Raw genomic sequence first — 22,478 nt, 5'->3', positions numbered from 1 at the left:
ATATCCCCGCCGCTCATGCAAATGGAATGTATATGCACACATTCACCAAGTACTCACACAAGGGGGATGCGTGCACGCGCTTGCCTGTCACTTTGGGCAGCCCAGTTTTGAACAGCGTATGGCCTGGTAGTGGGCTGTGGCCCAGGGGTTGGGGACCCCTGCCATAAAGTATTATAGAACTAAACCATATAGCTGTCATACAAGTCAAAACTGCCACTTTGAATTAGACTTGCTGCAGTGGTTACAGAATAGAGGTTAAATACATAATTTAACTTCCTAGCAATCTGGTTATGATACTTTGGACTAACTCCAGCATCCAGATTGTTTTCATAGGCAACACCATATCAATGCATTATAATAATGTAAGGGAGTGGTGATGAGGCCCTAGGTTGCCGTCAGGAAAGCCTCTGTGTCCAAGTAGGGCTACAACTGGTGCATCAACTTCAGCTGGTCCAAGTACCTCTGTCTCACAACTTCCTCCTGCTGTTCCAGCAGAAAGTTTTTTTTTTCCAAGAGAACCTCCAAGGCAGTAGTATCAAACTCATGGCATCACGGCATTACCATGTGAAGTATTGAGGGTTTTTTTCCCTTCGCTGGGCATGGGAATAGCCAGCACGTGACACATCTGGCCAATGGGCCAGGAGTTTGACAGCCCTGTTCCAAGGTATAGGCTTTCCCTCAGGTGAGCCCATTTGTAGCGTATACAGGACTGTTTATAGACAAACAACTCCACTTTTCTAGGATTTAATTTGAGCTTGTTTCTATCCATCCAGACTGGGGGAAGACTTCGACAACATATAGAGGCAGTGTACTCTTGTCCTTGTGCCTGAGAATTGCTTCATCCACAGAGATCTTGCCTTGATAGCGTTTTTTCTACATCCTAGATATATTATCTAAATTAGGAAACAATAATTCCCTGAAATGACGGGGAGTGGGAAAGCTAAGTGGCAGCTACCCACAGCAGAAGAGATATTGTCCACTCTCCTGTGTGGCTGTCTCGATAATGTGGATGGCAGCACCTTCCTGTTTAGTCCTCAAAGGTTTCTGTATTAGTATTGTCAGGTGTCTTTGCTGGAGAAGTGCCATTGCCCTTGTTGTCCTGTGAAGTCATCTGTCTCTCTGTACCTTCCTGTTTCTGAGGAAATACTTGACATTTGAAGTTTTGTCTATATTGTTCAAAATAACAACAGTACCAGATCTTTGATGAGGAATTTATCTAACCCTGTATCTTTAAAAAAATAAGCTGCTGGAGGGATGTTCTCCCAACTATATGAAAGGATATATTATGTATTTATGTTGTACTATGCATATTTCATTTTTATATATGAAAGTGCAATTCACTAAAATGACATTTCCCAGTGAATGGCAAAGGAAGCAATCATTTTTTGGCAGTAATCTTTTGATTTCCCCCAATGTAACTACTTTCTGGGTAAAACAAAATAGCATCAACTTCAATTGTTTTATTAAAGTCTCAACAGCTGATTCATCAGAAGAGTTGATGTTGATAAGCAAAATGGCTGATAAATGGCCAAGTTCAATCAATCAGAGCCCCATAACTCCATTCCTTTATTCATTCCTATCTATCTGCTGAATTTTAAACTATAAGCTTCTTGTAGCAATTGTGTGCCTTTTGTTCTCTGTAAAGCACTATGAACACTAATAGCAATAAATAATTAAGAGTGGTAATCTGAATTGTTCCAATCCCTTCTTTAATGACATCAGAAAACTGGAATAAAAAAATTAAATCTTTATATTCATGTAAAATCTATGGGTCTTAATTTCAGGTTGAAAACATAAGCAAAACACATGGCAAAGAGAACTCATAAAAATTTACCACTGTTCACACACAAAACAATATATGTACCAGCATATTTTAAAAATTTATCAGGATGTATAATTTATTAACAAAGATTGGCTAATGCTGGGCTAATAAAAGAACCTGAATTGAAAAATCAATAACAGTTCTAGAAGAGAAAGCAGCTAATACACATTAAACACAGATAGACAGGCTGATAGGCAACCATTCTTGGAAGGAAACCTGGTAAAAGATGGCCTTTTTTAGTTGATATGAAATTTTTAGTCATAAAATAAACTAGAGAAAGAGACAGACAGAGAGACAGCCAGCCAGACCCATCTCTGTATTGGGTGAATACAAAATGATTGCTCTGACTTGTATTTCTAAATAAAAAGTACAGCATGCTGTTTAGCTTCCTGGAAAAAAATAAAGAAACTAAAATAAAACGTTATATTCAATTAACTATGTTGGATGATCCAGCACTTTAGTTTTTGAAGAAAAACAGAATATCTCTCTCTCCCTCCCTCCCTCCCTCCCTATCACATAAATTCCATTATAGATACAGTAACCATATTTTCCTTGGAAAAAATAAAGGACAAACCTGAAAAAAGGAACAAATTGTTGTTTATAACTTTACTTTACAAAGAAAAATTCAAGAGAAAAACCAAAAGAATAAATAAACTGAATATGTCTGAAAGATAGTTTTCTAAAATAAAGAATTACCTTTTTAAAATAAGGGCACATAGTCTTTGGTTGCTGTGATAATTCGGCCTTCAACTAAGCAGCCTAAGCAACCTGCCTGCTAGCCTTCACCCCCAGGCATTGCTTTGCATTTAGACTTAGCCAATAACAAAGTAAGTAAACAAGCAAACCAGTTCCACAATCCAGGCTGCATGGAGCTGTTGGACTTACGTAGGAGACTTAACTAATAAAACCTTTACAAGCTGCAAAAAAGATGGGGAGATTTCCTCAACCATACAGTAGCCAGGAATAGAATTACAGCTATCAAGATGCTTTCTACTTTTTGTAATAATGTGGATGTGGGAAAGGGAAGGCAGGGCAGGGCAGGGTGTATGTGTGAGAAAGAAAACTTGGTGCCTACAAAGATATTCTTAAATTAGCTTCCACTTAAAGAGAAGATGAGCACCCATGAATTACAGAGATTTAAAAGAAAATGTAAGCCTGCTTTACTCAGTTACTCCCCCATCTTCAAAACCCAGGGTCAGACATACCATTAAGGCTGTTATTTCTGGCAGCAAACTCACTGCCTTTTCTATCTTTATGAGACAGGTTATTTCCTTACTAGTGACCTATTGTGCCTTCTAGCATAAATCTACCATTACTGGGATGGCATGACAGTGATGAGGTCAGGCTTTTCGCGTAGCCCTCAACTCACAATGGCTATTGGGACCAGAACTTCCATTGCTAAACCGTGTAGTCATAACATGTAAGTAACAACATCCTTTAGTGACAGCAATGCTGCAATCATGACTGTTCTTATTAACCGAATCCCATGATCGTTAAACAGGATAAAAAATGCAACCACATTACTTAATTACAGCAATCCCATCAGTCCTGGTTGCCATTGCTAACTTAATCCCATGGCTGTTAGATGAGGCAACTTCCAGCCAGCTTATCACAACCAGGTTAATGTGTGCAGATCTTGGAGGGTGTAAGGGATGTGCAGCAAGAGTCAAAGAGGGTGTGCAAATGTGCAGGAGGGAAGTGCATCAAGATTTAGGGAAGATCCTCAAAGGTACACAGAAATGCAAGGTAGGCTTGGGGAGGATGCGGGATACATAATGGTGTGAGGGTACACAAAGGTGTGAGGGAGGCATGATGAGGGTCCGAGAGGGTGCAAGGGGAAGACTTACACAGTGACTTAACTTCCCTGCCAGCTTCCTCACTGACTTTCTGGGGAAACCAACAGAGAAGGTCTCAAATGGCAATCATGTGGTCATTTGGTGTAGCAAATGATCATAAATGTGTTAGTTGCCAATGTTCAGATAATGATTATGTCATCATCGGGTTGTTGGGACATCCAGAATCCAAGTACTGGTCATAACACCATTCACTCAGCACCATTGCAACTTCAAAGTTGCTGAATGGTTGTAAGTCAACGACTACCTATATCGCCTTAATGATGGCTGAGTAAGCCTATAACAATGCTATAAATCTTTAATGAGGAAGAGTAGCTGCCTGCTTCTTGCTTTTCTGGTGTGGTTGCCAGAAAGCGCTGGCTGAACAGCCACTGTATTCCAGATGGCATTGTTCAGCAGCATGAATTCCTGTGCTTTTAAGGTGCACTGGTGCTCTCACTGCTATGCTGTATTAATTGTTTGGATGAGCAGCATGAAAGAAGTGATGGGTGAGCAACTTCAAGGGGTTGAAAGATAGATCAATGTGTGCCATGTGGTTTGTGTCCCTACTTAGAACCAGATTAAGACAGTTTCCCTTCCCTCCCAAATCAAGGTGGATATAAGTCAAAACCGATTTTGATACCTCAGAAGAGTGTCTCTTTTAACCACATTAACTTTAAGATATGTGGACTTCAGCTCCCAGAATTCATGGCTAGTTGAGGCATTTTAAAAATGCTGCCTCAGATAAAAGATTCCACCAACAGTTCTCCTTGAACAATAATATATTCAGTATTGCAAACTGCTTACTTTTCATAATCTTCTATAAATCACCTTAAAGCCATCAGTATTATTTAGACATTCAACTGGGCTTGTTTTCATATAAATTTGGAAAGTCACTTTAAAATTGTGTTTTTGTTCTGATTTGTGATGGTTTTTTCATGCTGTCTGCCGTGGAAGATGCCAGTCTACCTCTATTTCTCCTCTTCCCTAATTCTGTAGCTGTGAAATTGTTCAGCATCTTGCCTTATTTGCAAATGGAAGAAAAGCTGCTTCCTGTGGCTTAAGTCCACAAATTATTTCCCAAAGCTTTGGTGGAAAAAAGAAAATTATTCTTTGATATAAAAAAGACAGAAAAAACAAAAGGAGAAGGGCAGTAATTGAAGCATATATCTCCATCAAGGTCATCTTTCTTACTCTCTACAGGCTAGCCACTACCATTTTGTCCTTTAGGAAGCAGTCAAAACTATGTCTTCCGCTAGGCATTTGGGAAATGTAACATTTTAATGGAAGAGAGCCACAGGTTTTGAAGAGTTTAATATTTTATGATTTTATGGATGTAGTAAAAGCAATGCAACCCTGTACACATTTTCCTAGGAGCAATGCTAAATTCAATGCAAAATCCTATTAATAATTATCTTTGGCTTCCACTAAGTACCCCTTATGGGTATTATATCTTGTGTGTTCCCTAACTTAGGAAATCAGTTGTAAAGGGGAATTTTTCTTTATATTAGCGCTGTATTTTTCACTTCCACATTCTTGCTTTGCAAAGATTTTGCCAAGACAAGCTCAAATCTTGTGAGAAATGCTATGTTTGAATGCTTTTCTTGTTCTCAAGATAACAGTGCCTTGTATATAAACCAGTAGCACAAGCCAAGAAGACTCCCACACAGTTGCTTCACAAGCTGTAATTCTGTAATCATATATGCAGAGACCACTCTTGCTATGTGTGTGCAAAGCTGTGTGTATGTATGTATGTATGTATGTGTGTGTGTATATATATATATATATATATATATATATATATACACATACATACATACATACATACATACATACACATAGCTTTGCACTGATATCACTGATGACTGATGTCATTTGAAAATACTGTTTACTCGCCTAGACTTACTGTTTACTCGCCTAGACTCTCTTTCCTTACAAATCCACCCATACACATTCTCTCCCTCTTCCCCCCCGCCCTCTCTCTCACACTATATATATCCTAGTGACACAGGATTCCAACAGTGATTTTCTGAGCCAAGGAAAAGAATCTGTGGCTGAGTGGTGTCAGCAAAACTCCCTAAAGTTAACATGATGTCTAGAGACAATGCAGTACTACTGAGCTGGCAATTTACAGTATCTGGAATTTGGGTGAGGCCCTATCCCGTGATCAAAATTCAGTATCTTGGAGCAAATTATGGGACCATCTGTGCTTGATGTGGCTTCTTTTTTATTTTTTACTTTTCCACTGCCATAAAGAACTTCCCTTGAAATTCTCTCTCTCCCTACACACACACACACACACACACACACACACAAACTTCAATGCCATCCTCCAAGAATCGTTACTGCATATATGATTGCAGAGTTACAGCTTTCCAGAGTGAGAATGTCCTTGGCTTGTATTGCAATCTTGGGAACTAAAAAGACATTCAAATATAGCATAGAATATCTCACAACAAACATTTGGGCTTGTGCTGACAAAATCTTTGAAGAGAAATAATGGGGGAGTGAAAAAGAAAAGTAAATGTTGGGCCATGCTGCCATAGTTGCTGATATTCAGTCTTTTGTCACAAAATCTATGTGTAACTCAGGGGTCTGCAACCTCAATGTCACTCCCACCCAGTCACATGACCCTCTCCCCCGGCCACGCTTACCCAGGTTTTGTGGTTCCCGGTGTTTTCTGTGGGGAATGGGTCTCTCTCTCTCTCTCCCTCCTTCCCTCCCTCCCTCTGATTTCTGTTTTTGTTGTTGTTGTATTTTACCTTCTCAGGCCAGGCAAGGAGTGACTGGGAGGGCGAGGGGCGGGGCCAGCCAGTGGTGGGATCACCCAACAGGGAGCCATAGCAGAGGGCCCAAAGAGCTGCATGCAGCTCCAGAGCCACGGATTGCTGACACCGGGTCTAATCCTTAGCTGTTCCTTATCAACCTGCTTAATACACATTATGGTGAAGAGCAGATACATTGTTGAACATGTATTTTTTCCTTAGTTTCTATCAAAAAACTCTATGAAATATCTGCTACAATATTCTACCAGTCAATGACTACTTCAGCTTCAATCGCAACAAATAAGAGCACACAACAGATACAAACTCAATGTAAACCGCTCCAAACTTGATTGCAGAAAATACCACTTCAGCAACAGAGTGGTCAATGCCTGGAATGCACTACCTGACTCTGTTGTTATATCCTCAAACCCCTACTCCTTTACCCTTAAACTATCCACTATTGATCTCACCCAGTGATGGGATTCAATTTTTTTTACTACTGGTTCTGAGGGGGGGGCAGGGGGCGTGGGCAGGGGGCATGGCCATGTGACTAGGTAGGCAGTTTATTTTTTGCTTTTTGCAGCAAACCCCCACCCCCCATTTTTTGGGCCTTCTGGGTCTCAGAGAAGCCTCCTGGGTGGGCATTTTTTCTCCCAGAAGGCTTCCCTTGGGCTCAGGAAGGCAGAAAACGGAGGATGAAAGGCCACACAGCATTCCCCTGTGCTCTGTTTTGGGGTGTTCTGAGCCTCAGAGAAGCCTTCGGGGGGGGGGGGGGTTGCTTCCAGAAGGCTTCCCTTGAGCTCAGTGTTAGGGTATAACAAAATGTTTCATAATAGGATGCATTTCTAAATAACTTATTTATAGCATAAATATAAATTAATGCTGAATCTGTGTGCAATTGTAGCCTAAACACCAACTGGTACATTCTGGTACATTAGGACTAGACCTTTCATAATCCAACAACCATTCCAGGAAAGACTACAAAAGTTACAAAACCATTAGACAAAAAAATATTGATCCCATGGGAGAAACCAGGAAGTATTCCAGTTTCATTCTGGTTCATAGAATGGAAAGAATAACTCTGTAGCTAAGTTGTGAGCATCCTATCCCAGGGGTGGGCTGCTGGGGGTTCACAGGAGTTCGGGAGCTAAGATTCTGTGCAGTTTGGAGAACCCCCAAATCCCACTCCTGGTTGGCCTCGCCCTCCCCAACTTGCCCCTCCCAAGAGTCCCCACGTGGCCTGTTTTGGATGCAGGTAAGTGCAGAGTGCATGTGGAGGCTCAGGGATGGCAAAAAATAGGCTTCCCCAAAGTTCAGGAAGGCTGTAAATGGGCCTATTTCTGGCTTCCAGAGAACCTCTGGAGCCAAGGGAGGCTGTTTTTGCCCTCCCAGAGGCTTGAGGAAAGCCTCTGGAGCCCAGGGAGGGCAAAACACCCCCCCACCCCCCCACTGTGCTGCAGGAGGCTGACTAGGCCATGCCCATCATGACCACACCCACCCAGCAGCTGGGCAGAGAACCCTTTGCTAAAATTTTTGAAGCCCATCCCTGTCCTATCCATAGGTATATTAAGATAATTTCTAATTTTGCCACTGAATGTATCAACGTAAAAGCAACATGATTTTAAAAATTAAATAAGTGTGACTTTTGGGACAGGAAAGACTGTATCTCCAACAATTGATTCAACTTCCTGTCCCTATGAAGAAAAAATAGGAGAAAACAAATTATTGAAAAAGGAAAGAAAAATCAGAAGTGATCTGGTGTTAACACAGCTAAATTACTTCAGAAAACAACACCATTTTTAAAGTAAAACAAGGACAAATGATCAAGCATAAGTCACAACTAGCACAATCAAATCAGGTTCATGGTATTAAATATATTATGTTTTTAAAACAAAAATAACACGAAGAAGTTGTGTTGTTATTTGTGCAGCCAATATAAACAACTCCTAGGACAAAGAGCTCCTCCACGTGCCTTGTGGAAAAATTACAAGAACACATGTTCCATTAATTTGGCATCCTCTGCATCATCTGCTGGAATTTCAAACACTCCCTCCAGGCTAGCAAGGATAGAGATGATAAGTTTGTATAAATTTTCTTTTTTGACAAGGAGGCATGTTTCAGCTATTTCCTTCCATCCTTCCACATTGGAGGAATCTTTTAAAATAATTTGTTCCAATGTATCTACAAATTTGTTTGAGAAAGAAGACAAACAAAGAATATTTTGCTGCTTTTTGTCTCTGAATCAGTAACTGTTTAAAAATGTATACTTTTTTTGGTATGATTCTAAATTAAATTACAGCAAGCATTTAGCAGGTGTTACTGTCAAGAAAATGTTTAAAGTAGATAAATTTTAATTTGAAGGAAAGCTAAGTCCAACTTTGGAATTGTGATTGAAGCATAAGGAAAATCTAACCCTTTCTCTCTCCATTTTCTAATCAAAATCTCTCCCCTACATTTTACCTAGTCAGATAATTGCAAGAAAACATATTTACATTCTGTAGAAGCCATAAGGCAGGGATGTCAAACTCGATTTCATTCAGGGCCACGTCAGGGTTGTGTTTGACCTTGGAGGGACGTGTGTGTGTGTGTGTTTGTGGTCATGGTGGACATTTGACACAGGCTCAAGATGCATTTTTCTCTTTCTCTTTCTTTCCACAGTTCTTTACTATAACAATTTTCTATCTCTTCTACCAGATATTACGGACAAACATTATTTATTCTTCAAACTACACTAAACTTTTTATTTCTAAATTTATATTCTATTGTTTAATAGTAAATTGCTTTTGCAGGCAGAAAAGATATTTATACTATTGTATTTTTATTATTCAATTAATAAAAATACAATAGCATAAATAACATGATAATAGAAGATTTAATAGCAGAGGTAAATTTTCATGATAGTAAATAGAAATGCCTGTCAATTATAGATTGTGGATTGTGGATTAAATGGACCTACAGTATATAAAATCTGGCCATAAACTGTAGTATTAACATAGGATGTTGCTTGTTTTCTATACAGATCAGGCACTTACTTGAGGCTACATAATTGTAATCCAGTCTTCCTGCAGCACTCTGCCAGCTAAAAATGGGCAATGTGGAGGCCCTGTGCGGCCCCTGTGCAGCTCATTTTCAGCCTCCCTGGCCTCTAGCAACACTCTGCTGACCAAAAACCAGCCACATGGGCATTTTTGGCCAGCAGAGCGCTGCTGGAGGCCAAAAATGGGCTACACAGGGACGCATGCAGCCCCCCCATGGCTGGCTTTGGCCAGCAGAGGCACCATGGGCCATTCCTTTGATATTTCCAGTCTGGCCCCATGGGCCAGATTTAAGCACCCACAGGCCAGATCTGGCCCGTGGGCCTTGAGTTTGACACCCCTGTCATAGGGTATGGCCTTGAGGGGCCAGGAGGAAAAGAGTTACCATGACAACAGTGGATAAGAGGGAACTGAGTTCAGGCCAAGAAAATATCTTGAGAAAACATCTCAGACAAGCCCCTTCCTAGTTCACACAAAGATAAAGGGAGGGATGGGGAAGCACATTCAGACTTGCAAGATTCTGTTACTATAACTGGTACAATAAAGGTAATTTCTTAGCATGATCTATTTCTAGGGTAGTCAAGCTATATTTACCCTTGCCCTTTTTGGTAATATCCTCCAACAAGCGTATGCCATGTATTTCATGTTCTGTTCCAATGAGAGAAAGGATGGTTTCCCCAAGGGACATGATTGGTGGATTCCCATTCCATTCTTGAGTAAGGCAACGGATGAAATCTATACGAGGACAGTGCTTCAGTAAATAGATATAATCTTCTGAAATCAAACAGCACAGTGGTTAGAAAGCCTGAAAAGAAAAAAAAAATCCAGATATATTTATATTTGCAGCTTGAAAAGTGTATCTGTCATTTTTACTTTCCAGCATGAAATGAGTAGAGGTGACCTTTGAAAACTCAATACTGTATGGAATTATTGCATTTTTAGATATATAACCTAAGAGCTCTTTTTCATTTATTAATCATTTAAAGCAAAGATTAAAAGAACAATGAAATAAACAGCATTTTCTACCTCTCAACTGTGGGCCTCTGTAATGTGTGTTGGTATGTGAACAATATCAAAATGGAAGGCATGATTTGATGATAAATGTCACACTTTGTATTGTGTACCACATGCATGTAAAAACAGGTAGAACTTTGATAGCTCTGGTTGGTGTTGACCATGGCACAGACATCCCTGATTTCAACCTTGGTTTGGGAATTACCAAGAAATACAGTGCTTTGTTCAGCACACAACTTCTTGATTCAATTAGGTAACTCCTGGAAGACCGGTTCATTAACAATATCAGTCATGATAAGGTGGACCTGCAATAAAATGTTTAATTCTTCGAAAATGAATTCTGTCAGAATAAATACATGGAAGACAGACTTTATATCATTTTAGGGATAGCTGGTGATGTTACAAGTATACTAAAATTCGCTGGAGAGAAAATGGTCATATGTTAAAAACCATAGTATTTAAAAACCATTTCATACCTGCTCAACTTATTCACATGTTCAGTGGATTGTTTGAGGAGAAAATGTCCTTAATTGAAAGGGGCCAAATTGGTGCGCGTGCGGTGTGGGGGGGACGGACCAGAGAAAGAAAGATAAAATCAGGTAGCAAAGAAAACAATTCCCCACAGTATCCCTATAAGAAACGCAATTGGGAAACACTTCAAAATACTGCATTCTTCTTTCTCCTTCCTGGAAGAATGAACAGAGTGCAGCATATGCTGCCTGCCTTATGCTTCCTAGTGTACATACACATGCACATATGCAACACCGGGAGAATAGAAACATATACACATACTCACATTTGCAAAACTTTTGCATTGAATTAGATTTATTCATTCCATCCTTTTCTCATATATAATGCATGCAGGCAAATGCATGCATATGTCCTGATAGTACTGAAAACCACCCAAACTTCATTATAACACTATCAGATGTAATTTAAAGCAGAGAAATAAATGCAATATAGCTCTGAAATATACCTGTGGAAAGAAGTTGGAAATGATGTAGATAATCCATGGCTCCATAAATCTGGCCCTGTTTGCACAAGCATAGAACAGCCTTTTTGTGTGCCCCACACTCACTGTATACAATTTGAGCCAAAGCTAGACACTGGGACTTGTTGTGCTTATCCACATCTGCATACTTAAAGATTGCGTCACCGGCAGCCTCAGAGAATTCCAACCTGGGAGAAACCAAGTGAACAAAACATCATTAGGTAATTTACAAATTCTGGGCATTGTAAAGAAAAGTCAATAATGATGATAATGAAAATATCTTATTCTTTTAAAAGAATAACATAGAATCAAAGAGTTATGATAAAAAAAAGAAAAAACGATATGGGAAACAGAAAACAAGCACATTTGAAGAATTCACGACACAATTTTTGTCCTCGTACATTTCTCTTTTTGGAAAGTAGGGTATACTTTACCAAAGCCCAGCTTTCTACACTTTAAAAGTCTCTTCTTCTTTTAAGACCATATCTTACTCCATATCAAGAACAAGAAAAAAACACTTTAATCTTAGACTGTCTACTATTGACCTTTCCTAAGAGGTCTGTAGGGGGCGTGTATAAGTGACCAACATGCCTACCGTCCCTGTCCTATTGTTTCTTTTATTTTTCTTATATGTACCCATTTCATGTATTCATAACTATGTTTATACTTATACCTATTATCTTGTAAGCGATTGACAAATCAAAATAAATAAAATAAAATAAAGAGACAGGAAAAAAAAAGATCTGAATATGCACCAGAAAATATCCACCAGGAATAAAAATGAGAGACGTGGTATGCTTTATTTATATCTATCCCTAATTTCATAAGCCTCATTGGAGTGCATTTATCGGCTTGTTAGATGTTGCAGAGGAAATCATGAACCCCAAAATATTTGCTTCAAAGGTGACACCTCTTTCCCATTCAGCTGGTGATTTTTTTGCCTCTTAAAACTGACCCTGGATTCCCTGCGCTTTTCAGGGATTTCAACTGCATCTGGAATTTGAGACTGAGCTACAGGTTGGCTGTCTTCATAACCTAGCCTGGAAGAGGAGTTCATCCCAGGCTTCAGAGCCCCCAATCCCCAATAGCAACCCCAAAGGCAACTAGGATATAGGGATGAAAGGCAGCCTATGGATGATAGGGTGATCTGACTGATTTCTCTCTGGTATTAATTGCCCTCTCTATTATTGCCCTTGTTTTAATAAACCATTGCTGCTTCTACCAGAAATGGAAAAACTGGCTACCCTGCCATGTTCACCAAGGTGCTCACAGCTGCATGTGAAATTGTAAGTATCTTTTAAAGATCTCTTTCATGGACTCTTTTCAGTACCATGGTGCTTTTGTTCATAGAGCAACACAAGACCTGGCTGAGAATTGCTGAGAAATCTGCTTCCTCCTTTTTGTACTGCATGTTGAGCCATTTGTACATTTCCATTGTTTAAGACTTAGAATATCCAAGGGTAGAATAGTCTCCTTATGCCCAGAAAATTCTGGAGATGGACTATGTTGAAATTCCACTTCAGATGCTATCTTAATAATGGAAGATGAGCTGTAAACAATAAATCTAATTCTCTTATTAAATTGGATGCTTTCTCCTATAGCCTTTTTGAAAGAAACTGTCACTGGAGTAGCTGGTTTTGCTCCAATGAAACTTGCATATAATAGATATTCTATTCTTGCTGATTTCTCCTAACTATAAATATCCTGCTCTCCTTCTGAAAGATTTCTTATTCTACCCTGCCTTCAGCTCACATGAATTGAGTTTGATGGAGATGGGCTAATTCAGTTTGAAAATAATGCCTGTTATCCTTTAAGAATTGTTGTCTGGAATATACTGCTAATGATTGATTTCTCAGAAATAATAGTATTCTTCAGCACCTGCTATCCTGAAAATATGCCAGTGCCCAAGAGCATGATATTCTTGAACATTTGTCATACTTATCTGGAATTCCCACAGAATGACCTGTGGACTTCTTGTACGTAATGTATATCTTCTGCTACTGAGTCAGAAGTCTGAATGACCACTTACTTGTGCAAAGTGATCCAATGCATCACCAAGTCTAACCGTTTCTCAGCTAAGGCGCATTTGATGGCTCCAGTTGTCAAATTTGCAGGAAGAGGCTTCTTAATAGCAATGGTTGTGGTTATGAGTGCATCAGAATACAAAAGCAGAGGGAGGATCTTCCCTTTAATATGACCAACAGCTGAAGGGGAAAAGCAATATTTTTAAAAACATTTGATTGCAGTTTGTTTTCTATGCCAGCAATTTTTCTCCAGTTCAGACCTTCTATCAAAGGAGGATTTGAACTCAGAATTCTATAAATTAAGAAAATGAGCATATATTTCTTTATTTTATATAATTTGAAAAGTTTTATAAAGAACTATAGAAAGGTGTGAAACTAGGAATTATGTGTGGAAGGATCAAAAGTACTTTTTAGCTATCAATTGCAATTAATTCTACATTCAGTATGGCAGTAATTACATCAATAGAAACTAATTAAATATAAGCCTCCAGTTCCTTTAAATCACAAAGACAGAGAATTGTCAAAAAATATTTATACTTTTGACTATGGTTTACTGATATTCAAGACTATATACAAAAGAGGAAGGTTGCATATCAGGCTCCATACCCCTAAATTTCTCCATGGTTTCTTCATTGCGTAGGATTCCTCTAGGACAGTTTGCTGCATATGTTGCTGCAGTCTCATACTGACCACGGGAATATAGTTCATTGAACCTAGCACAGTTCAAAGAATATAACATTATAAGCGATAGAAGATGGATGCAAAAAACATCTTTATTACTGGCAAAGCATTAGCTAACTAAGCTACAGAGCAAAGACCATCTAAATCAGGGGTGTCCAACCTTGGCAACTTTAAGACTTGCGGACTTCAACTCCCAGAATTCCTCAGCCAGCTTTGCTTTGTTGAAGTCCGCAAGTCTTAAAGTTGCCAAGGTTGGACACCCCTGATCTAAATGAAGTTAAATAAAGTGTAAGGTAACTTGATACTCTGCCCTTGTGCCAAAAAATTGGGAATTGAAAGGAATTAAAAATACATGTTTCAACTTTGTGAAAACTTCCCCATTGGAAGGGATGAACCTCCCTTCGAGTTTCATTATTTTTGCAAGTTCTCTTTTTCCAGAATAAATCCTTGTCCAACTATCTCTAGCTTCTTATCATCTTGATCTCTATCTGCCTAGGTAAGTTTTCACTAGTGATACAAATCCCTGATTTTGTCCTCTACCAATGTCTTGTCAGTCCAACTATAAATAGGATATATTATAATGTATACTATATACTATAAATCTCTAGGATAGCAGCATGTTCTGACCCAAACCTTGTTCCAGGAAACAAACATGAAACAGAGGTAACAGCAAAACCTTTTAATGATTCTTTATGAATTCTGTTCCTTCATGGTTAAAAGGCTGTTTCAAACTAATTGATTCTGATAAGAACGAGCCTTGCCAAGGTTGTGCAAGGCTGCCAAGAACACTAGATAAAGTTACTAAGAAATATTTCAAACACAAAGAGTCTCCCAACACCAACCAAGATATTCCGAACATCCACAAAGCTTGAATGAAAAAACTTCTTTGCTTCCTACAAAGAACTCCGGTTTCTCAGCTGGCTTTTATGTTTTAAGGGAGCGGCCATTACCTTGCAACCTTACTCCCAAGTTGCCTGTGCTGCTGCAGCTGCTCTTTCCTTTTGAGCAGCCCTGCATGCATGCGCACTGGGCACAGGCTCCTCGGGGACCTCTTCATCACTGCTGCCAGCCTCCACAATCTCCGAAGGCAGCATTCCACTCCCTGATGGTCCTGGCCCCATCTCTACCTCACATGCAGGTCCCTCATCTGAGTCCTCGATCTCCGAGAATTCAGTCGTCTGTACCTGCTGCCGGAGAACTACAACAGCAGCATATATCTTCATGCTGTTCTATCTAATACTGTATGAATATCTAATACTCTATCATTTTTCTTCATTATTAAGAGCAAAAGTAGTAGCAATTGTATTCTGCATTGGCCCAATAGAGGGGTATGGTCTGGAAGTCTTTACTCCAAACAACGCCTTTGTTTTGTTTTGCCAAGAACAAAATAATACTTTTCCCTGGAATTTTTTTGCCTGTGAAAGATATCATCTTCCTACTTAGCCCTCTAGGTTGCAAATCTCATAAAAAATCTGCATCTCTGTTTTCAGTTCCTGTTACTCACTATATTGCTATAGTGCACTGTGCTCTTATGGAGTGAATCCAATGTGCTATGACAAAGTTAAAATATTACAACCAAGTGTGCTTCAAAGATGATTTGAAAAGATTATTTAATTTGGAGGGGCATGATCTCCAATTGGGGTGGCATGTTTTTTTATGGCATGGCAAAAATAAAATACATGGATACTTTCAAAGACATTTTATTAGAAATATATTATTGTTAGTATGGGGAAAAGTTAAAGAAAGATATTATATGAAAATACCAGACTGGCTCTCCACAATGGAGACACTGATAATGTGACTGATGCAGAAAAAATTGTAAGATATAAGGACATTTTGAACGACAAAGGGGAACTCAAATATAAACAAGAACTGACCAATCAAGGGATCGATTTAGCATGGTGGCCACATGTGCAAATACAATCAAGATATGAGAAAGACGCAAGAATGTATGGCTTTTATAAAGAACCAACAGAACTAGATCAAATACTACGGTACTAGGTGTCAACTCATAAAACATTCCTATGCCTGTTTTAGTAGTTGCCATAAAAAAGGGAGGGGGTTTGGAGGAAGGAAATCTGGAAGAGCAGTGCAGTAGTTTGAAATCAAAAGTACATTCCAACACTTATCTTTAAAAGATTGTAACTACACTACCAGAGCTTTTGCCTGCAAATATATTTAATTGGAGAACGTGATTGATGACACCCATGTGCTTAATTGGAGATTCTGGTTTATGAGACACCCAGGGGGGAGGGGGGAAACAGGTCACAGGTGATGTAAATTACATATGCCAGAGTTGGCTTCATACAGGGCAATGTCAGTATATCACCTCTAATAAATCTTTTGAAGTTTTTTGAAGTTTGGCTCGAGAATCATGATTTAATTTAGGGCGATTGCTGGCACTACTGACACTAGGGACAGATGAAAAATTAATTTAAAAATGTACAATTATTTATTGAGTATTAAACTGGAAGAAGAACAAGTGAAAGAAACAATGATAAGGTGGGTGAAAAGTTTTGGCTACCCAATAGATAAATGCAAGAAATTGTGAGACAGAAATTGTAAGCTAACTATGTCAATGGCTTATAAGGAGAACTTATATAAAATGTCTTATAGGTGGCATCTACCACCAATGAGACTATCAAACATGTATGAAAATTTATCAGCTAAATGTTGGGAATTCAATCAGATATCAGGTTCATGCTATCCATAAATAAAATACACTGTCAACCTTCAAGATTTCTTTCCTTTGCTTTGCATCTTTCGGCTGTCATAAGTAGCGAGGGGAGGAGGGGGTGGTGGAGAACGTGTAACCCCTCCCTTTAATGAAGAACATGTTGGCCCACCTGGCCAAAGGGAAAATTTTTTACGAAACTCGATTTGAGAAGCTTATTACCAAATTCAAATTAAGGAGGGAGATGAACGGAAAAGTGCTTTTAATTGACCAATGGGATGCTTCCAGTTCAACGTTCTCCCGTTTGGTCTACAGGGGCCCCCTGCGGTATTCATGCAAATGATAAATGAGGTTTTGCATGAACATTTATACAAAGGGGTACTGGTTTATCTTGATGATATTCTTATCTACACTGAGACTCTTGATGAACATGTGAAAGTGGTGCGATCGGTTTTGAAAAAACTTCGAGTTGCTGAACTGTACGTGAAGTTATCCAAGTGTGAGTTTCACCAAGAGAAATTTGACTATTTGGGCTATCGTATATCACATGACAGTATAGAAATGGATCCAGGAAAAGTTTGCGCCGTTTTGGAATGGGCCCGTCCCCGCACCAGGAAGCAATTGAAAAGTTTCCTGAGGTTTGCTAATTTTTACTGTCAGTTTATCCCGGCTTTTGTGAAGATTGCATTGCCTATTACTAACTTCCTGAAAACCAAGGGGGATGTGAAACTGAAGCCTAGTCGATTGTTGGAGTGGTCCATGGAGTGTCAAGCTGCTTTTGAGAAGCTGAAACGACTGTTTGCCACTGAGCCGGTGCTCAAGCACCTGGACATAGATGCCCCTTTTGTAATCCAAGCTGATGTGAGTGATGTAGCAATGGGGGCGGTGTTACTACAAGCAAACGAGGCGAGGACTCTGCAACCATGTGCATACACCTCCTGTAAACTAACTGAGACAGAAGATGGGTCATTTGGGAAAATGAAGCTTTTGCAGTTCATTGGGCTCTATTAACCTGAAGGCATTTTCTAGAGGGGGCAAAACACCCCTTTGAGGTGTGGATGGATCATAAGAATTCATAAGAAAAGCACCTGAGCAAGTTCGCTGGGCGCAGTACTTCAAGCAGTTTAATTTTTCATTGAAATACATCCCAAGAGGGAAGAACTTCATGGCGGATGCACTGTCTAAAGTAGATGATGCTCATCAAGCTCATAAGAAATTTGCAGATAAAAAGAGAGCTCCATAGAAACAATATCAAGTTGGCGACAAGGTTTTCTTTTCCACTAGATATTTGCAAACTACACAAAAGTAAAAAAAGCTGGGGGCTAAATAGGTTGCACCTTTTCCGATTGAACGAATTGTGAATCCCATGGCAGTCCAACTGCAATTACCAAAAACCCTTAGATGAACCCATCCTGTCTTCTTCTTCTTCTTTTTCTTCAGCGTTTGTCTCGCGCTCGGGCGAGGTCCGCTAATGTCCTTGAGTACTGCTTCCACACCTCTCTGTCTGCCACGCGTGTCGGGTCTGCCTTCGCGATCTCTAGATCGGCCTTGATCGTGTCCATCCAGCGTTGTTTAGGTCTACCACGCGGTCTCGCTCCTCCGACAGTCACCTTCATTACAGATTTGATGATGGATTCTTCCTTGGCGCGGCTCACGTGGCCGAACCATCGTAGCCGGGACTGCCTCATGACCGTGGGGATGGGCACGACGTTGAACCGTCTACGCACTTCTTCGTTCCTGACGCGATCGAGTAGGGTGAGGCCTACCGACCATCGGAGCATTCGCATCTCCATTATCTGGAGTCTGCTTTCGACTTCTTTGGTCGCCGGCCAGCACTCTGCGCCGTATATGGCCACGGGCGCACCACAGAGTTATAGATTTTCGCCTTCAGGCGCATCGGCATCTTCTTGTCACAGAGGACGCCCGTGACGGACTTCCATTTGCCCCACGCTGCATTGATCCTGGCTGCCACCTCAGTTTGTAGTAGGCCTTCTTCCCCAAGAGTAGTTCCCAGGTACTTGAAGGTGGAGGCGCGCGGTAGCTCCTGCCCGTTCACGTGGATGGAGCCTGTCATTTCATTGTCAGTGGTCAGGTATTCGGACTTCTTTAGGTTCAGCCGGAGCCCGAACTGCTCGAGGCGGTCGTGTGCCACTGTTGGACTCGGTGCTCGAGTTCAGCCTTGCACAGGTTGGCCAGGAACACATCATCGGCGTAGAGCAGCGTCCATGGGGCGGGCGTGTACAGGTCGTGTGTAATTGTGTCCATCACCAGAATGAACAGCAGTGGTGAGAGAGCAGAGCCCTGGTGTACGCCGACGGTAATATTAAACTCCTCTGATATCCCAGCTGCCGCTTTACACGGCTTTTGTGACATCTGTATAGGAGTTGGACCCATTGTACGAGCAGCTCAGGCACGCCGTGATCTCGCAGTGCGCACCAGATGAGATCGTGCGGGACTCGGTCGAAGGCCTTTTCCAAGTCTAGGAAGGCGGTGTGGAGCGGGATTTTCTTCTCTCTGTGAGCCTCCATCAGCATCCGCACACCGAAGATGGCGTCGGTGGTGCCGCAGTTCTTGATGAATCCAGCCTGGTTGACGCTGATGTCGACGATGTCCCGAATGCGCTTATCAAGGACGCGTTCAAAGATCTTCATAGTGTGTGACAGTAACCTGACCGGTCTGTAGTTGGAGCAGTCCGCTGGGCTGCCCTTTCCCTTCCAGATCGGAACAGTGGTGCTGCGGTACCAGTCGTGTGGCACTTTTCCCGTGGAGACGATGTTGTTGAACAGCTCGCACAGCCACAATGCCGAGCCCGGTAGTGCCTTTTTCCAGAAGTCGGCAGGGATGTCGTCTGGTCCTGTTGCCTTACCGTTTTTCATGGCCTTGATGGCGTCGGCGACCTCGCTGGCATAAATGCCTGAGACTGGGCCTTCAACTGGGTCACCTCGCGGGGTTCGTGGGTGTGGGAACTCCTCGGTGGAGATCTTCTCAAGTATTGCCGCCACCTCTCCGCAGCGCCTCTGGGGTTGACGATCAAATTTCCCCTTTCGTCGTTGATCCCATGAAACTGGTCAATGTCCAGGGTCTTCCTGTGTCTGCTTTTGGCTAGGCGGTAGATCTCATTCTCGCCTTCTCGCGTGTTCAGCATCTCGTAGATGTCATCGTAGTGGGAGCTTCTGGCTGTCGCTACTGCTTTCTTGGCTGCCTTTTTGGCCGCCTTGTATTCGCAGAGCTTCTCGCTGGTCTTGTCCTGAAGAAAGGCCTTGTAGAGCCGTTTCTTCAGGTGTACGGCATCTTGTACTTCCGGTGTCCAGAGCCATGTATCTCGTTCGATGCGTCTCCGTCCTGGCTTGGTGCAACCAAGCTGTTGGCAGCCGGCAGTGTGAACAGTGCTCTTCAGCATGGACCACGCTTCCTGTGGCCCGTCGACCATCTGCAGGAACTGCTCCGGTTTGATGAGGGGTCCCGCCATCTTCTTCTGGTTCCACCACTTGATTCGTGGCTGGTCTGCATTCCTTTTGTCAATCCTGGTCTTGGGCTTGCTGATCCTGATCTTCGCCATCAGCGGCCTGTGCTGACTGCTCGATTCGTACGGGTACACCTTGGCGTTGAGCACGTTTTTAGCGGCTCTTCGTCGTACGATGATGTAGTCAATCTGTGTGTGGTGGCTCCCGTTTCTGCTATGGTAGGTGAGGAGTTGAGATTCTCGCCTAATGAAGCAGGTATTCGTGATGGTCATATCATGGGAGTCGGCAAAGTCCAGGATCCTCTGGCCATTCTCATTCGTATCGCCTGTGCCGTGCCCACCGTGGCACTGGTGTCCGTTTTTGTCCCGCCCTACATGACCATTCAGGTCGCCCATCCTGTCTTCCATGTTAGTTTATTGAAACCTGAACATACCTCCGACCTGAGACCGGCTCAGGGGTATCCCCCCATTCCTCTTCTAATTGAGGGTGAACAACATTTTGAAATTAAAGAAATTTTGGATTCTAGGAGACAAAGAGGTCGACTCCAATATTTAGTTGTCTAGAAATCCTTCCCAGTCGGAATGGGTGAATGAGAAGGATGTTTGAGCCCCTAGGCTTGTACAAGCATTTTGTGCTAAATATCCTGACAAACCTTAAAATATTGTAGTATTGTGTCACACGTATACTATTCTTTTATCTTGTATTCTCTTTCTTTTATAGGGCTAATGCCTCTTTTGCAGGAGGGCTGAATGTCAGCCTTCAAGATTTCTTTCCTTTCCTTTGCATCTTTTGGCTGTCATAAGTAACGGGGGGAAGAGGGGTGAAATAGTTATGGAAAGCGAGCTGGAGGTTTGAGAGAATAAAGTGTATAAGTTGGGGGGAGGGGGAGTTTCTTGTTTATGCTTCTTTCTTATGCTATGCGCAAGCGCACCTCTTTATCAAAATAGGCCAAGGTCAATGGACAGATGCCTCATCACCACCTGAAGATGCCCACATGACATTACATACAAATGTTAACTGGATGGAGAGTTTGAACTATTGTGGGTGGGAACGTTGCCATCACTTTGTATATGTGATTTACGCACTCATTTTCTCAGATTCAGAATTCCTTTGATGCTACCACTTGATTTCCAGTAAAAGATATCTTCTCTCTTATTAATTGAGTCTAAGTGTTTCTTTCTTGGATTTTGAATGGAGCGCCAGCTGACATACTTGGTTGGAAAAAATGATAAACCAACATATAGATTTGAAACCAGAGATATTCTTGCTGGGTATATTACCAGAACAGTATGACAAAGGGAAAATATATTTAATTTTACTTGTATTAACAGTAGCAAGAATTGTGTTCACACAACAATGGAAAAATGAAGAGATCCCTACAGATGAAAATGTTATTAAAAAATATTAGAATGTGCTAAGAAAGATAGATTAACATTTAAAAGAAAAAAAAGGAAGAAACAGAATACTTCTTAACCTAGGACTTGTTTTACCAATGGTTAATTTATAGAATCAGAGATTAGAATCTAAAAAGATCAAAAAGATAATAATTTTTGAATTGAAAATTTTGTAAGATGGATAAACTAATTCTATTATTATTTTGCAATTATTACTGATATGTTTATTATGCTTATTATTGTTGATTAAGGTTGCATTTCTACTTAAAACTGTGTCCAGACAACACAGTGTTCAATTTTTTTCCATCTTCCATATATATATATATATATATATATATATATACACACACACACACATATATATATACATATATACATACATACATACATACATACATACAGTGTGTCGGTTGGTTTACAAATTGTTTTGTGCTTCCATTTCATAGTCTTCAATTACAATTACATTGTATAGATTTTCATATTGTCAATCAAATATTAAATACATTAATATAATTGTTAATCAATCATTTGACTATACTATTATTCATTCATGTTTTACAAGATAATCCATATTTTACTTAGTTTGTTTTATGACAGTTCATATTATCATCTCAAATCTATCCTACAATCATTTTGTAGATATAAGAAAAAAATACATCTTTATATATTTATTATTTTCTAAAGCTCTACATATTTCATTACCATGTTTTATTGTCTAACCATTGATAGAATAGATTCCAAATTTTATAAAATTGCTTATCATCTTGTTCTCTGATTTCAAA

General features: G+C 40.5%; 1 protein-coding gene across 2 annotated transcripts in view; it reads right to left on the bottom strand.

Annotated features, from left to right (window-relative positions):
• Positions 1-6,393: 6,393 nt before the first annotated feature.
• CLHC1 (clathrin heavy chain linker domain containing 1) overlaps positions 6,394-22,478 on the bottom strand; it is a 48,313-nt gene continuing 32,228 nt past the window's right edge. The window contains exons 8-12 of one of the 2 annotated variants that reach the window (XM_026696035.2): positions 14,090-14,196; positions 13,489-13,663; positions 11,445-11,647; positions 10,049-10,228; positions 6,394-8,600 (exon numbers count right to left, since the gene is read on the bottom strand). In XM_026696035.2, the coding sequence (XP_026551820.1) occupies positions 8,404-8,600; positions 10,049-10,228; positions 11,445-11,647; positions 13,489-13,663; positions 14,090-14,196 (862 nt within the window). In that variant the 3' untranslated portion in view covers positions 6,394-8,403. The remainder of the gene's footprint in view (positions 8,601-10,048; positions 10,229-11,444; positions 11,648-13,488; positions 13,664-14,089; positions 14,197-22,478) is intronic. The other variant, XM_087930491.1, reaches the window with a different exon arrangement.

The sequence above is a fragment of the Pseudonaja textilis genome, chromosome 1 (assembly GCF_049901715.1).
Source record: "Pseudonaja textilis isolate UNSWEBS1 chromosome 1, rPseTex1.2, whole genome shotgun sequence".
Taxonomy (NCBI): domain Eukaryota; kingdom Metazoa; phylum Chordata; class Lepidosauria; order Squamata; family Elapidae; genus Pseudonaja; species Pseudonaja textilis.
Note: the sequence above shows the minus strand (reverse complement) of the source record. Positions and strands in the feature narration are given on the sequence as shown.